The 16,008-nt window shown below is 35.9% G+C and overlaps 1 protein-coding gene across 5 annotated transcripts in view; it reads right to left on the bottom strand.

Annotated features, from left to right (window-relative positions):
• TP73 (tumor protein p73) overlaps window positions 1-16,008 on the bottom strand; it is a 150,190-nt gene that overhangs the window by 70,596 nt on the left and 63,586 nt on the right. For 4 of the 5 annotated variants that reach the window (XM_063436490.1, XM_063436494.1, XM_063436492.1 and 1 more), the window contains exon 2: window positions 14,451-14,574. In XM_063436490.1, coding sequence (XP_063292560.1) covers window positions 14,451-14,574 — 124 coding nt within the window. Of the gene's footprint in view, window positions 1-9,413; window positions 9,587-14,450; window positions 14,575-16,008 lie in introns of those variants that run through there. The other variant, XM_063436491.1, reaches the window with a different exon arrangement.

Below are 16,008 nucleotides of genomic sequence, written 5' to 3'. Positions count from 1 at the left end.
TAACTGTCCTGCTATTGGTGTCCCATGCAAAGACTGCTATTGCGACTCTCTCTGAATGGTCCTCTATGCAGGTGGCTGTCCAAGAGGCTGTCTCAGAGTCTGTTGTGCTTGATGCAAGGCTCATATGCTCCTTCAGTGGATGGACATGCCCATCCATTTTGGGAAATCATTTAGGGGCATCACCGGTTATGCAATTTGTGTCATTCGTGACACCCCCTCGGATGGCCCGCCCCCTCGTCTCAAGTCCAGAAGGGCCAAAGTTGGGAGGTATGCATTCCTATTAAAAGGGTTATCAGACTACTAGTTACCTACCACTACAAATCTCCAGCTACAATGTAACTCTTGGTGATGCATTATGGGGCAATATGAGCAGGGGTGGGGCTAGTCTGAGAAATTTTAAGCAACTTACTAATAACAATTAATGCAACTAAAATGTTATTAGAACAAAAACAATATATCTAATTTACATAGACTGATTCCTAAACAAATTTATTGGAGTTTAGAGAAACCTTACGTACAAGTAATGCACAGATGTAAGTTTTAAATTTGTTGATTAATTTTCATCCCTCCCCCACTTTTAATTGACCAAAAGTGGTCAATTTTGAAATAGAATGTAAGTACGTGCAAACAAAAGTCAGTACACGGACACTTGGCTGTTTACTAAAAAGTAGTAAATTTAAAAAAAAAAATTAGAGCAAAACAGAATCTGTAAATCTGTATATGTAAACTAGATTAATTATAAATAGGATGTATTTACTAAAGTGAGCATTCAAAGTGAATCTAAATTTAAAGTCAAAATAGCAGAACTAGAAAAATACATTTTATATTTATCTACTTTGTTCTTAAATTTGAAATGTAATCTGAATTAATTTGAACTCTCACTTTAGTAAATGACTCGGTATGTGTTTTTGTATATAAAACAGAAATACAGATAGACAGACATCCAAAATTCGTATTTTCAATATTTTTGTTCACCAATTTGCTGTGTAGTAGCTCGACCACCCAATGTAAAGCAATCTCAGCCAAGGAGTGTGTTCATTTTCCTTCCCATCAGAGACATTCTGACTACAGGCATACCCCACTTTTAAGTACACAATGGGACCAGAGCATGTATGTAAAATGAAAATGTACTTAAAGTGAAGCAACACCTTTTTTCACTTCCCAATGCATGTACGGCATTGCAATAGTAATTTACAGGCATAACTAATACTGCAACTGCAGATTTCCAGTGATTTTATTTCCAGTGATTTATTTAGTGATTTCCAGTGGGTTTTTATTCAGTTAAAACAAACAGTAAAAAAAAAATCTCATTCCAGATTGTACCATTTATCTTTAATGTTTTACTCATCTGACAACCTTAAACTGGGAGGAAAAGTAAAATAAACCTGCCCACTGGGCCATTTTCTGTCAATACAGTGACAATTTGTATTTGTTAGCAGCTTGTTCGCACACTTTGTTTAGAAACGCCTCTTCATCACTTTAAGCATGTATGGTTTAACTTTGAATCCTCAGAATTGTGGCTAATGCAGCTAAGCTGCTAAGTTATAGTTATAGAAAATGACAGGGTAAGCCCTTTCACTGGATGGCAGCCGATTGCAGATATAGACAATGTATAGGCAGAAAAAAATATATATGTTCAGCTAGGAGTAGACATTATAAATTTGAGATGATTAACCTGTGCCATGTCAGAAGGTGTGAAAAGTTCTTGCCCCAATAACACTGAACGGAGCTGCTCCGGGTGAGAATAGAACCTTCCATTTATTGTTCACTCGCAAACAGAAGAGGCGTGGGAATGTCTGTATTCGCGAGTGTAATTTAAGTGAGTGTATGTAAAGCGGGGTATGCCTGTACTTTAATTATCATCAAAAAAGAACAATATTTTTGCGTGACCTTGCTGAAGACTGAGCAACATTCTTTTTTCCCTAAATGCCAGACCAAAAATATTACACTTCATTTCTCTAACATACAGTACCCATAACACCAACATCACGGCCAGTACTCACAAACAACTCACAGCTAGCGGTCACATTCATGTTTAACCCCTTAAGGACCAAACTTCTGGAATAAAAGGGAATCATGACATGTCAGACATGTCATGTGTCCTTAAGGGGTTAAAGCCAGCTCACCACACATAAGACAGATGTAAGCCATGTGCATGTCAATGCCAGGACATACGAGCATATCACAGGCAGAGCCACATGCATCTTACAGCCACAGCCAGCACCCTCATGTGCATACCTTCCAACAATTCAAATGGACAAATAGGGACACTTTAATTTAACTTTAAAACACACACTGATTTCTAAATACATTTATTGTAGTTTAAAGACACAGTACTGTGGGTATGATTGCTGTGGAGCTATGTTATACACCCAGACAACAATAATATGGGGGGGGATAGATGGATCTGTGTGCAAAATAGGGACTGCCCTTCCTAAATAGTGACACTTGGGAGGTATGCATGTATGCGTGTATATCACTGCCAGAATAGGACACCTACTACCACACACCCACCCACATCATATTTAGGAAGTAAACTTTACAAAATTTAAACACACACAAGCAATATGACAGCAATGAGAGGAAAAGACATTTCAAAGCAGGAGGAAAGGATGAGGTTTGGCAGCCATGATAAGTGTTAATATCGTCTGTAGTGCTGTCTGTCTACTCTCAGTGTCTATCATGCTGATAATGGATAGCAAAACATGGAATAATGCAGTAAAATGGTCCCACTGGGATACTTTAGGTACCAGGAGCTATTTTTAATGTCATGGTAGGCTGGCACCTAGGCTTTGCCAATCACTGGCCTAGTTACATCTCAGTAAAATGTGTATTTATCTATTCTGAGCAACCTAGATGTGTAAAATCTACTTTTGTAACATATCCACCATAAAATAAGGCAGTCTAATATTTCTGCTTGTTTTAATTACAAAAAAAGCAGATTGATAAAAGGCCAGTATTAAATCTTGGATTACCACCTGTTAGCTCTACAGTGAAACTTTGTTTAATGGTTTGCCCGCACGACACAAGCCCATAACTTGCCCAGTTTCTTTTTTTTTAATCCAGGCTTCTATTGTGGGCTTAACACTCATCATCTGTGCTCACTGAGAAGTCTTAGTATATAATCATATCTGCATCCATGCTGTGGGGATTGTACTAAATAAATTGAGAAAGTAGCGAACAGCCCTATAATATATACATCTCTGTGCTCACAGAGACCTAAACTGCAGTCTTTAATCAAAAATGAAATGTATGTAGCTACGATAGTGGTTCTCAACAATTTCCTGTACAAAGTATCTTTAGAACGGCCAAAAACTTTTGATAGTTCGGGTTCTGGCCTCCTGGTGCATTACACTGATATCACAGGTGAGTCGGCATCAGCTTGCTCAGAGTCATCGGTCCCTAGGCTTCTTGCTATTGCTTCATATTGCAGCCTGTCCCGTCTCTTTCTTTTATCTTCTGCAGATTTCACTACTTTCCCATACCTTGCTTTAATTCTCTTTCTTACCCTCCCTTTTCTTTTACATTTCTCTCCTCACCTTTCTTCAATTCTTCTCCTCTTTTCCAATGTTCTACCCCCTCAATCTTTTCCGCTGCACTCTCCTTCGTACATGCTTTCTCGATACTCCACTGTCTTCCACTGCTATCCCTTACTCACGTCTCTTTCCCACTTTGATTAATCCTACTCCTTTTTACTCTTAAATAATCTCATTATCACTTAATACTTTTTTTCCTGCCTCGCATTGCTCCCTCTGCTATCCTAGTGATTGCTCCATGGCCCCCATTCAGTTTTTCCGACTACCCGCATCACCCACCAGTAGTCTCACTGAATGTCCCATCTCTCTCACACTGTACTTTTCCCATGTTCTTTTTCCCTTATTCATATTTGCGCCTTGCACTGCTGTTTCCTCTAGGCATATCTATATCTGCCATACTTACTTTTTTTTGGCTAGGGTGGAATAAAGTCTGGTGAGTAATGGGGGATTGAGTGAAAAAGAGACTGTGGAAAGTGGGTTGAGAATTCTGAGAAAATTAGAAGACTATTTGTATAAGACAGAGGACCAGTGGACAGACAACATGGAAAACCTCAAACCTAATACCTATTAAGAAGGGGAGAAATAATTTTTGGAGAAAAAAAAGTGCAGAAGAGTACAGTTTGTATGCTGCCGGAGAAAGTGAAGAGAAACGAAAGCAACCTGATAAATAATTTAATGTAGCAATTTTGGAGAAATAAGTGAAATTAATAGTTGATAAAAAAAAAGGTCTATTTTGAAAGCTATAGTAAAAGAAATTTGAACATTTTAGGTTGAAGCGCCTGAGCAACGTTGCTGAGTTGGGGAATTATTCAAACTAGAATCTTTTTGACATAAAAATGTATTTCCTTCTCAACTCTCCACAATACTTGGTTTAGGTTATGTTTGAATACAATATAGCACAACTAGATACAATGAAGATGCAAGGCTAACATTCTCAGAATAAAGCTATTGTCCTAAAGAGCTTACACTGTTAGTGAATTCAGTGCTTTAGATCACAAACAGCATGAGAAGTTTGATTACACTGATTAGTGTGTACACAGAGTTTATTACGGTGCTGGTTGCTATGGTAGGGATTTGGATAAGATTTAAAGGCAAGGCAAAACATCGTTTTCATATGAGCTAACTAATATTGGAAGTCATGATATATTTTTTTTGGCCCAATAAATATAAAAAATAATAAACAAAAAAAATCTGAATCTGAAATCTGAATTCTGGAAATATACAAACATTTATAAACCATCTCACTATACTGTAGTGAGTAATGAATTAAATTGAGTTTCTGTGCTGTGGTGTAAAAAGAGAGGTTTATAGGGGACCCAGATGACACTGAGTTCCAAGAATCCTGAAGGTTCATCTTTTTCTTATTATATATTTTTTTTCCTGGTAATTAGTGCAAGAGTCCAAAATTGATACATTTTTCATGATGTCTTTGCTGGCTCTAATTAAAGCAATGATTATGGTAGTAGGTTACGCACCTCCAATCACTGTATTACAAACAATCCTGGGGAGAACAGAGCTCCTACCCAGACACTCATCCTAAACTAGTAGGGACTGCATACTCAAGGCACCAACTCTGTATAAAGATAAAAGATAAAAGGAGTGAAGGAGAGTCCACAAAATGTTATGTTCTGGAAGGTTATCCACCACTGTTTATATCCAGTGCTGTACTGTACATGTAAAAATATCAAGCTTTGGTATCTGCTATCAACATGCAACTGTCTATGTGGTATAATCTAATAAGAAGGCTAGTACAGAGCCTGTGTTCTGGCTCAACTATGGACTCAATGCGAAGCAAACTCCTGCAAGTTAAGCGTCCCGGGAAAAGTCACTGGCATAATATGTTCTCCAAGAGACATTAGAACCATTGGGGAACTCAACTCGAGTAAATTAGTTGAGAATTTAATTTTGAATCAATAGTAGAATCATTGGTAATTCTTTAGATCAAGAGCTGGGTTAAACCCCAGAGGTTTATTTTTTTTATTTTTTTATTTATATTTTTTTTACTAATGCTAGGATATCCTAACAGCTTATATCGGGTTTACATTAATAAAACAGAGACATGTACATACAGACTTCATCATAATTTGACAAACATATAAAAATCATGGTGAAATGTAGAGCATGGGACAGTAAGTGAATCATATTTAATGTCCAATAGACTCTCTGGGGGCAGGTTGATATAACAATATTGTTTATGAAAAAAGTATTTATGTCTAGTCGTGTGTTGGCACACAATGGTACGAAGAGCTAATTTCAGAGGCAGTATGGGTGCAAGAAGAGAAATATCTATTTCTGTTTTCAGAGAGAGAACAAGGACTTCCCACAAACAGAGACCGGTGATACAAGCCAATACATCATTTGTAACAATAAATATCAGAGAAGTCGAGAGTTAAAGGGACACTAAAATCATCAGAACCACTAAAGCTTAATGTAGTTGTTTAGGTGATCAAATAAAAAGGCTGGGTTTACATAGCTGGCTACTTACACCTCTAGTGGCAGTCACTCAGATGGCCACTAGTGGTGCTTCCTGGGGCAGTGCTGCACAGTGTGCAGCAGTGGTGTTCAGCGTGTTCACACTCTGCATGGAGGTGCTGAACATTCCCCGTAGAGATACATTGACTCAACTCAATGCAACTCTATGAGGAGTTGCTGATTGGCACAGAGCTGCCTTTTGTCACACATGCGTAATAGACTCCCAAATACTTTCCTATGGAAAAGCATTGGATGGGCTGAGATCATCAAAATTGATTATCTCAGCCACAGAGGCCGGGCCAGCCATGGTGAGACCAGTGCGGCGTGGGGAAAAAAGCAGAGTAAAATTACCTTTAATCTCCAGAGAGAGTGGGGCCAGTGCTCTGATGCTGCATTCCAGCACTATAGTATCAGGAATATATGTTTGTATTTCTGACACTATAATGTTCCTTTAATTACATCTAGCATAACTGACAGCTATCATGGCAATAGTAAATGCAGCATTGACACTTAAGCAGTTAATCGGTAATGCAGTGAAACCCAAAATTACAGGTACGTTAGAGATAGGTCATATTAGTGAATACGAAACTTAATTATACTGGCAACAGGTGTGAGCAGTAAATGAGTAAAGGAAAACACAGTTGTATTGGCAACAGGTGGAATGCAGGCCTGAGAGTTATACCAGTAATTATGCAAAGTGAATTGGAGATCATTCATTTGTTTGGAAATTAGTGTACATAAAAACAAAGAATTAGCACCGGGCATTGATTTCACATGTCTTTTATATAAAAGTCCTCAAAGGGCTTTGAATTGTATTCAGTCAAAAGAAAATTCCCTTTTGAATTTCAAAATTTAGATCAAAATATATTGGAATCTAAAAAACTCTGCATATCACAGTCAGATTTATAAACCAATAAAACACTAGCAGGGTCAGTCACTAAAGGAAGAACTGTTTGGAATTCAAAGTGAATATGAGATTCAAAGCCAAAGTAGCAGAACTGCGAGCATAGTTGACCTGGAGAATTTTTCCAATTCAACTACTTCGGTCTTCAATTTGAAATTGACTTTGAATTAACTTTGAAATCCCAACAATTCTAACTTTAGTGAATAACTATTCCAGTGTCAATAGATCTGATTCCAACTTTTCTTCCTTTAATAATGATGGCAAACCAGAATAAGATTACTTAGAACAGAGACCATTGAGGGGGGCATTCACTATACACTGAATTGTTGTAAATTGAAATCCCGATTGCAAATGTAGGCAAAAGAAGCAAATCTGTGACGGCAAAAGAGTTTGAGAATGTTTCCAAGTTGGCTATTTTAGCCTAGCTATCGCAGTTCAGATTTAATTTAAAATCAATTAGGTGTTTGGTCAGTTAACCACTGACATTTTTATCCAAAGAGCTGTAATTGGATTTAAAGTTTGCACTAAGTGACCTGTACTTTTTCAATGTAACTGCAAACCCAATAACCCTTATTTATTCTAGCTATAGATGTGTTGCATTTTGGCTGTAACCAGCGCTGCTGATTTTGTTGGTGCTATAAAAGTAAATAATAACAAATTGTGTAGTTAAAATTAAATGATATCATAGAATCCCAGGTAGATTCATATTAGAACCTTTCAACAAGAACCAACAGGTAGCTATGCAGCTGGTACTATACTATAATGCTCGTTGACAGTCACTGATTTAATTGCCATAAGGGCACCTATTGAGTTTTAAATCAGTCTTTAAAGCAAATGCTGACTTTCATTGTGTTATCCGTTCTTGTATATGTCATAAATAAACTCAGCACAATAAACTGTTAGTTCATGTTAGGTCATAATAGCCAATTTGAAAAGAAAATTTTCCTCCTCCATTTTTTGCTTTAAAATTTACCAAACTGTATTTTCAATTTACAATTTCTACAATAAAATCCCTACTCATAAGGTTACATATATAACAAGGTCATATATAAAAATAATATAGTGCAGGGGTATTTGGAATGCCAATACGTCAACATGTTTTCCAGAACTTCCTTACAGTGATAATAGTAAATGTGTCAATATTTCATATAAAATTAATTCTCAGTAACTTCATTTAGAATTCTGTTGATAATGATATTCTGTATAATATATATATTTATATTATATAGAAAAATAAAAAGATGAGCGCACTCAATGGATTTCCAATGTCATTATTGTATTCAAATGTTGCCAACAAGTATCAACGTTTCGACCTTGCGGTCTTTATCAAGATCTTGATAAAGACTGCAAGGTCGAAACGTTGATCCTTATTGGCAACATTTGAATACACTAATGACATTGGAAATTATTGAGGGCGCTCATCTTTATATTTTTTGCATATATTCATCCAGCGCAGCGCGGCACCTTGGTTTAAGTCTACAGTTCGTTTTTCAGGTAGAGTGCCAGACTTATTGCATATATATATATATATATATATATATATATATATATATATATATATATATATATATACACACACACACATACACATACACATATACACACACATACACATATATATATACATACACACACACACACACACACTCTCTGAGATGATGGTTTTATATATTTAGATATGTGTTATTTATTTATTTATTTTTAATTTGGTCCGTTGCATAAAACCAAAACAAACAAAAAAATACCAGCAAAACAAACCGTAATATCTAAAAGTTAGAAGATGAATAAATGTGATCATTCTAAGGTTTTTAAATAACAATTTAATGTGCATCTAGTTTGCATCATGTAATAAATCCATTCAAACAAATAATACATTTCATATTTACTTTAAAATGTATTAGCATTATGTTATCTACACTATTAAATGTCCTAAATATACTTCAATGGATTGTTGATGTTTGCATTTTTGAAAACCAAAAGCATCAAAAAACACACAAAACTGATAATAAAAATAAGGAATAAAAAATGATTTTTATCAAAAATTTAAAGATCACTCCCAAAATAATGTGGGTTGAAAAAAAAAGTGCTTTTTGAGAGTTGTTTGCATTTAGATGAACTGTATGAAGAAAAAAAATATAACAAGTCAACAAAACATTTTCACACCAGAATAGTTCTACACAAAATAAAAAAAATAAAAAAACATGAAGAGGGGAAAAAAAAACCAAATACTTAATTGTTAAAAAGGTTTTTTTGTTTTTGTTTTTTTTACTTCCCTAGGACCGACACAAGCCGATTAACCATATACAAACCCTCTAATTTCCAAATCTCACGCATGCCAGGGTACAAAAAGCAACAGGTGTGAAAATAGCAGGAAAAGACAATTAATGTGACTGAGAAGTTGAGCCAAAGCCAAAAAAGCAAGAACATTTAAAAAAAATAAAATAAAAAAAATCATACGCATAGGAAGAAGGAGGGGGGGGGGGGGGGAATGGATGACCTACCGTATAGTGTTGCTGCATTGGGTCACTTATGTACAGCATCTTAGCCTTCCTGGAATAAAAGTGTAATATGGAAAGGTCCCAGCAGAGAATTCATGGGGTCGCAAAGATAATTAATGGAATGGATGAGAAAGCAGACATAAAGCTGTAGCACAGGTGCGCTGCAAGAGTGCATGTGTCTTGAAAGATGCTGTGGTACATGTAAGCTGTTTATTGGGTTCTTCTATTATTTTCCCCATCTCCCCAGGTTATGTGAACAAGCTGCATCTAACAACAAATGTAGTTCCTCCCCCTTTTTTTCTTTTTTCTCATGACTATTCATTAAACCACAAGGCAGGTTCAGGCTTGCCCGGTGATGCATTGGACTGCACCAAGTGTCCCCACTGGGGGGGGGGGGGGTGGCCGGGGCCCTTCTTTATTACTATACCAAACACATTTTAATTCCATAAAGCTGGATTCTTGCAATCAACAGGGCCTCTGCCTAATGCACGTTTAACTAGAAACTCTGAGACTTCTACAGAGTCACCAGGGTATGCTAGTTATTTTGAAAGAGAGTAGCAACCCATTATTTGTGCCTTGGTTTTATCACCACGGCAACATCAATATGTCTCATTAACAAGTCAAGATTAGGGAAACACAAAGTTAAACTTTACGGTACAGTGAGACTTGTGGACAGTTCTATGTGTAACATGAATACCAGCTTGTTGACATATTGCATTCGCTAAGCATTCATTGACTCTTATTTAAGATATAAGCCAGAATCGTTAGCATTCATTTTGATGAGCTATGGGTGACGCACATTATTATATCTATCTTGGTTTGATAATACAGCATAAATTGCTAAAGTAATTAAAACAAAAAAAGAAAAAACTAAATAAAACCACTTTAACAGACGTTAGGGGCATTTACTAGACAAGGAGGAATATGTTGTCTTCAACACCCCAGATGCTGTTGACTACATCTACCCTGATGCTTTGCCAGTGTTATGGCTCTAAGAGCGTTATGGGAGATGTAGTCCACAAAATCTGGAGTGCCGGAGGTTGCCTACCCCTGTACTCGACCATATTAAATCTCAGGTCACTGATGGCTGAGATAAAGTATCATAGGTAGACCACCTGCAGGTTTTGTTTGACTATAATGCTAATGAATCTTGGCCAAGCTATACAAGATCTAACCCACACATTAAATCAAGGATCAAGTATAGATAACCTATCGTTCATCAGTTCTCGTTGAACTAAAATTCTATTTAGGCTGACTGAGCATTTTTAAAGTCCCAGTTTAAGTGGTGAGAGACTGTTGGGCTGCCACTATTGCAACCACTAGAAAAGGAGATGATGTTTAATATTTGGGACCATTGGTTTAATAAAAAATAAAATAAAAAAATAAGCATGTAAAAATGTGGCTAAAGTGTTGTACATTTTACATTGGTCAAATAGAACAATTCATCAACAGGTCAAGTCAATAGTCTAGAGATCAGCAAAGCATCATGGCATTTTTTTTTTTCCATTACCACACATCTATCATTGCAGTAACGCAGAAGCATACAACAATCTACTATGACAAGACAGGAAATGGATGAAGATATAAATAAAGAATACCGATAGGGTTGTTTACTTAACTTCGAATTGTAGAGAATGAAGATCTGAAAAAGGAAAGCGGAGGCCAAAATATCGGCTCTGGAAAAATTCTCAAACTCCGCAAAACTTGGCTATCTTTTGCCGGAATTTTGACATTTGGAATTTTTTATTCACTACAAACTTGAGTTCATTCAATAACTCTGATTATACACATACGTGAACAATAAACTTTAAAGGCCAATGATTATGAAGAAAAAAATAACCACAAACAAGAACATCATCAATGTAACTAAGTTATTATCAATTGCCTAAATAGCATGATACTTATTTTTCTTCTATGAAAAATAACCTAAAATATTTTTCTCTCTAAAATGCAAGCCATTTGTTTTTATAATGGAGCACAAATGAGCTACCGAATATAATAGTTGATATTATTCAAAAGTATATATTTTGACGGTTGTCAATGCATTAAAAAAGCGAGCAAACAATTATATCCATGAAAGGCAAATGGTACCAGTACTGTCAATTTGCACAAAGCGTAGCTTAAATAATGCTGTTGGATCTCCAACATGTACATCTGCTCTTCTATGCTATTGATATATTTAGGAAAATGAATTACATTTATGGTAATGATGCGATGTTTAGTAATTATAACTATACACATCTGGGAGGTAATCTTTTGCACAGACCGAAGATGTCAAAATTCAAGGGTTGGATCGAATGATAACATATGCCAGAGTTATCCTATCATTATAAGTAGACATGAATTCCAAACAGCCTGTGAGACTTTTTATATGAATTCTAAATAATATAAATACTTAAAATTATTTTAAACACTAACTAAGGTGTTCTTTAGGTCAAGGGATCTTCATTAGTTGTCATCATCGTGACTGTCATGGACAGATAGGATCCAACAAGCAAAGACAAGCACAGCAAATACCAAAGAAAACAAAACTTAATACCGGACCTTAGAACGGCCAGATTAAATGCCAGTAGAATATACAAGACAAGCCGAGGTTAGAGATACAGAAGACAGAATAAACGTTAGGAATAGCCAAGGTCAAAATACAAAAAAATACGAATCCACTCTCGGATTAACCAAACAAATGGAAACCACGACAGGGAATCAAACAAAAGGAAAAAAAGAGAGTTTAAATAGTCTAGGAAAGGCTCTCATTGGTTATTGGAACCTGATGACGCCAAATCGTGCGTGCATGCCGATGATGTAATGACACATGCATGTCCGGATCACCTGCATCCAAAATGGGCGATATTTTTAATTTCAGCATATCCATGCTGTTCGGGCGCAGGTTGGGCTCGTGAACTCCCCGGGTCGGCAGCATGACAGTGACATTGTCAATTGGATGGGCTTATCAACACATAAGCATTTATTTAATTTTGGGCAGATTGTAAAAAAATATATCAATTTAATCAGTAGTACTGATATATAATAAATATATGCCAGTAAATTGTCTGCCTGTAAATTAAACAGAACTTGGAAAGCTATTGCCTACGTTGAATGCCCTTGATATATAGTCACAGTCAGTTGAGGGTGTGTAGAAGCTGCAATCAAACGCTTGGCTTGGTCTATAATTAGCGGTGTGTTTTCCACCTGATCCTCCTGATTTACTCTAGCCATTCGTGAAAACAAAGCCTGAATGAGGTGAGAAAACTAGGCAAGGACCCTGCAAGATCCAGTTACTGACCCGGAGACAGGCACACTCCCCTGGAAAAAGGGAGACGGGATAAACGTGAGATCTGTTAGGTGAAACAGTCCTCATCATTTCTGTCTGCTTGAAATGCATGTTTGTATACTTGCAGTTCTGCATTCCCCCTAATGCTGATCACCTCTATTTATAGTGACCTTAAAATGATGCTATCTGGGTATCATGATCCCATAATCCTTAAAGGAACAATCCACTCCACAAGAAAACAAAAACAAACCCTCCACCACCACTATTTACTAGATATACTTCAAATGAAGTATTCAAATTTAATTATGCATTTTTTAATTGGGGGTATATATGAAGCCTGCTGCAGATCTCTTGTCTGCTGCATTTACAAGTCCTTCCCTTCTCCACTAACCCAGGCTTTCTGGGGCTGTCCAATCAAAGACTTCCCAATGCAACTTAATGAGAAGTCTTTCCAAAGCAGGTGCTCTAAGCAATTTCCTGCTTCTTGAGTTTAGCTCCACTGAGCTAAACAACTAGGAAGTAGCAGGACTAGTTGTCTGATTGACAGGTTTGATGTGCAACAGTAATTTTTGTATTAAATTTTGGGGAGTTTTATTGTGTTTGGTCCCACCACAAATTATTTGGCACCTAGATCTATAATATACATAGTGTGTGTGTGTATATATATATATATGATATGCTGATATATATATATATATATATATATATACACACACACACACACACACTCTCTCGCTCTCTCTCACGCAAAGGAAGTAAAACCTAACATAGCTCCAGCTGGTGCTAGTCAAAGAGAATCCGTAAAAGAAACCAAAGCAAAAATAATGTTCAGCGAGTTAGCAGGGTAACCACACAATACTCAAAAAAAAAAAAAAAAGATATAAAAAAAAGCTCAGAGTCTATACTAAAACACAATGTACTAAATAAAAGACTCCACATACTGGAAAAGTTCATAAATTCTCTACATGAGCATACAACAAAAATCCATAGTCCATATATATATTAAATGTCTCAAAATCTTGAAAATCAGAGATTAAACTGTGCTTGATCAAAAAAAACAAAAAAAAACACAAGATCGCAATGCAACTATTTTATTGAGACACACAGAAAAGCAACAGAAATGTACACATGATAAAACATGTACACACAAACAGACAAGTTACATTTACCTACAACTACCTTACCTATAAATTAGACATAATTAGACACAAAAGTCTATTAGAATGTCTGTTTACAAAATAAGTAAACATTGCTGTAATGCAATTGGGTAGCGATAATAACTAATAAAAAAAAAAAAATCAAACAAAAAATTTCAAATATTTCCTTTAATTGTTGTAAGGTATATTAGCATGTTAAGGTGTAAACTGAAATAAGCCTTTACTTCCCCATTGTAGCAAAGAATTTGAGATCTATTCTTGAGTTACTGCTACCATATCGTCCGGTGATGTAAAAGAATCTTAGTAATGAATAATGTACCAGAATTATGTCACATCTAACTACACTTTGCAAACAATGGAAGAAGAAAATAAAGTATTGATAGGTGTTTAAAATCTGTATTATGCCACCAGTTAGATCCTTTGTTTACCAACATGCCAAGAATGAAGGTTTCTCTCACAAATGGAAACTTTGGAACCAGTAATTTATAATTTAGTAATTATAAGCTACAAACGAGGTACTTTATTCACTTTTATCCCATATCAAAATGCAGTTTCCCCAATGACTCACTGCAACAAGAAGTATTTTTAAAGGAAATGGTAAGCCATGCTTACCATGATTGGTTCATTCATGTTCCTCATTTGGTAAATATCCATATTGACTTCCCTTCGACTGGAGACTTCACCATTATTTGAATGGCTTGATTGAGGCAGGTCAAAATACGTACCATCCGGTTCTCTGATAAAACAAATCATCAAATCATGATCACAGGTTAATAATAGATTTGGTGTGGTATCAGTTTCTCAACAAACTAGACAGGTTAATGACATTTCATTCAGATTTTTGTTGACAAGCATACTTGTGCACGACAAGAAAATCTGGTTTGGCCAAACCATTTTTTAAAAAAAACAAAAAAATTATATTTTTTTTGTGGGGGGCATGGCCTAAACCAATGAATAAATGAAAAGGGTATGAGAATTGGCCATTCAGTGTAATGCAAAATATCCACAAAATACAAATCTAATGTATAATTTGCAGTCTGCAATTTGGTTCACAGATCAAGTGAAAAATTCTATACATTTATTAAATATATAATGCAGATAGTTTTTTTACTGCTTCTCCTCATTGACCTCTATTGGTCACTTCTCACTTGATCTTTAAATAAAATCAACATTTTGTCACTGTCCCTGAGCCACCAATTATGTTTTTACCATCAATCACCTTTTTTTAGCGCCATAAACGGATTTCAGAATCACAAGTCAAAACAAACATGATCGCACGTTTTGTTTGATTCATGATTCAGCTACATTTTGGTTCAGAGTTCAGAAAGTTGACCAGTCACCCAATCGACCCAACTTTAGACAAATTGCAGTTTGGAACAAAATGAATCTCCAAGTCTATTGACAAGTTTCCATGTTAACGATCAGATTAGGCCAATAAAAGATTTGTGTTTCACCCACAGGGAACCAAGACTACAACCAACAGCCATGCAAAAAACTTAAGAAAAATAGATTTGGAAAGAAATTAAATCAATATAAATAGGGTTATTTTGGCTTAAAAGTTTCAATTTATGTTATCACTGCGACATTACTGCTCTGTGATTGAATTCATTAGACTCTAGAAAACCCAGCTCTTGGTAGTAGCTGACTAAAGACTGTTCTTGCACTACAATGCCTACCATATTCATTGTGCCACTGAGACATTAAAATCTGTTGTGCAACAATGGGCATTATTGCCAATCATTGACCAGACAAATGCTGAAATCAGATAATCAGTAAATCAAAATAGCTTTTCTTATTCATAGCAGTGCCACAATATTGTAAGGGTTCGAGATCCGACATATAGACTTATACTGAAACTAGGAACGAATAGAATTACTTTTCACTAAACTCATGGTGGCAAGTAAAATCATTTCATAATAGGAAAGACAAATTCTCAATTTGAACAGCTGTAGGTCTTCTAGGCAATATAGTTATTCGCAAAAAGACACCTATTTCAAATGTGTTTCCAAACCCAAACTCTGCCCTTGTAGAACAGACAACCAGCTGTGAATGTACCGTGCAACGGGCCAACAGTGAATACCAGCCCTTGCGTCATCATTTAATTGGTACATGTACGAATGATGAAGAACTCCTAAAGTGATTATTATTTAGTGAACAAAAGCATTAACAT

Source organism: Pelobates fuscus, chromosome 11 (genome assembly GCF_036172605.1).
Source record: "Pelobates fuscus isolate aPelFus1 chromosome 11, aPelFus1.pri, whole genome shotgun sequence".
Lineage (NCBI taxonomy): Eukaryota > Metazoa > Chordata > Amphibia > Anura > Pelobatidae > Pelobates > Pelobates fuscus.
This window is presented reverse-complemented; position numbering and strand designations above follow the sequence as displayed.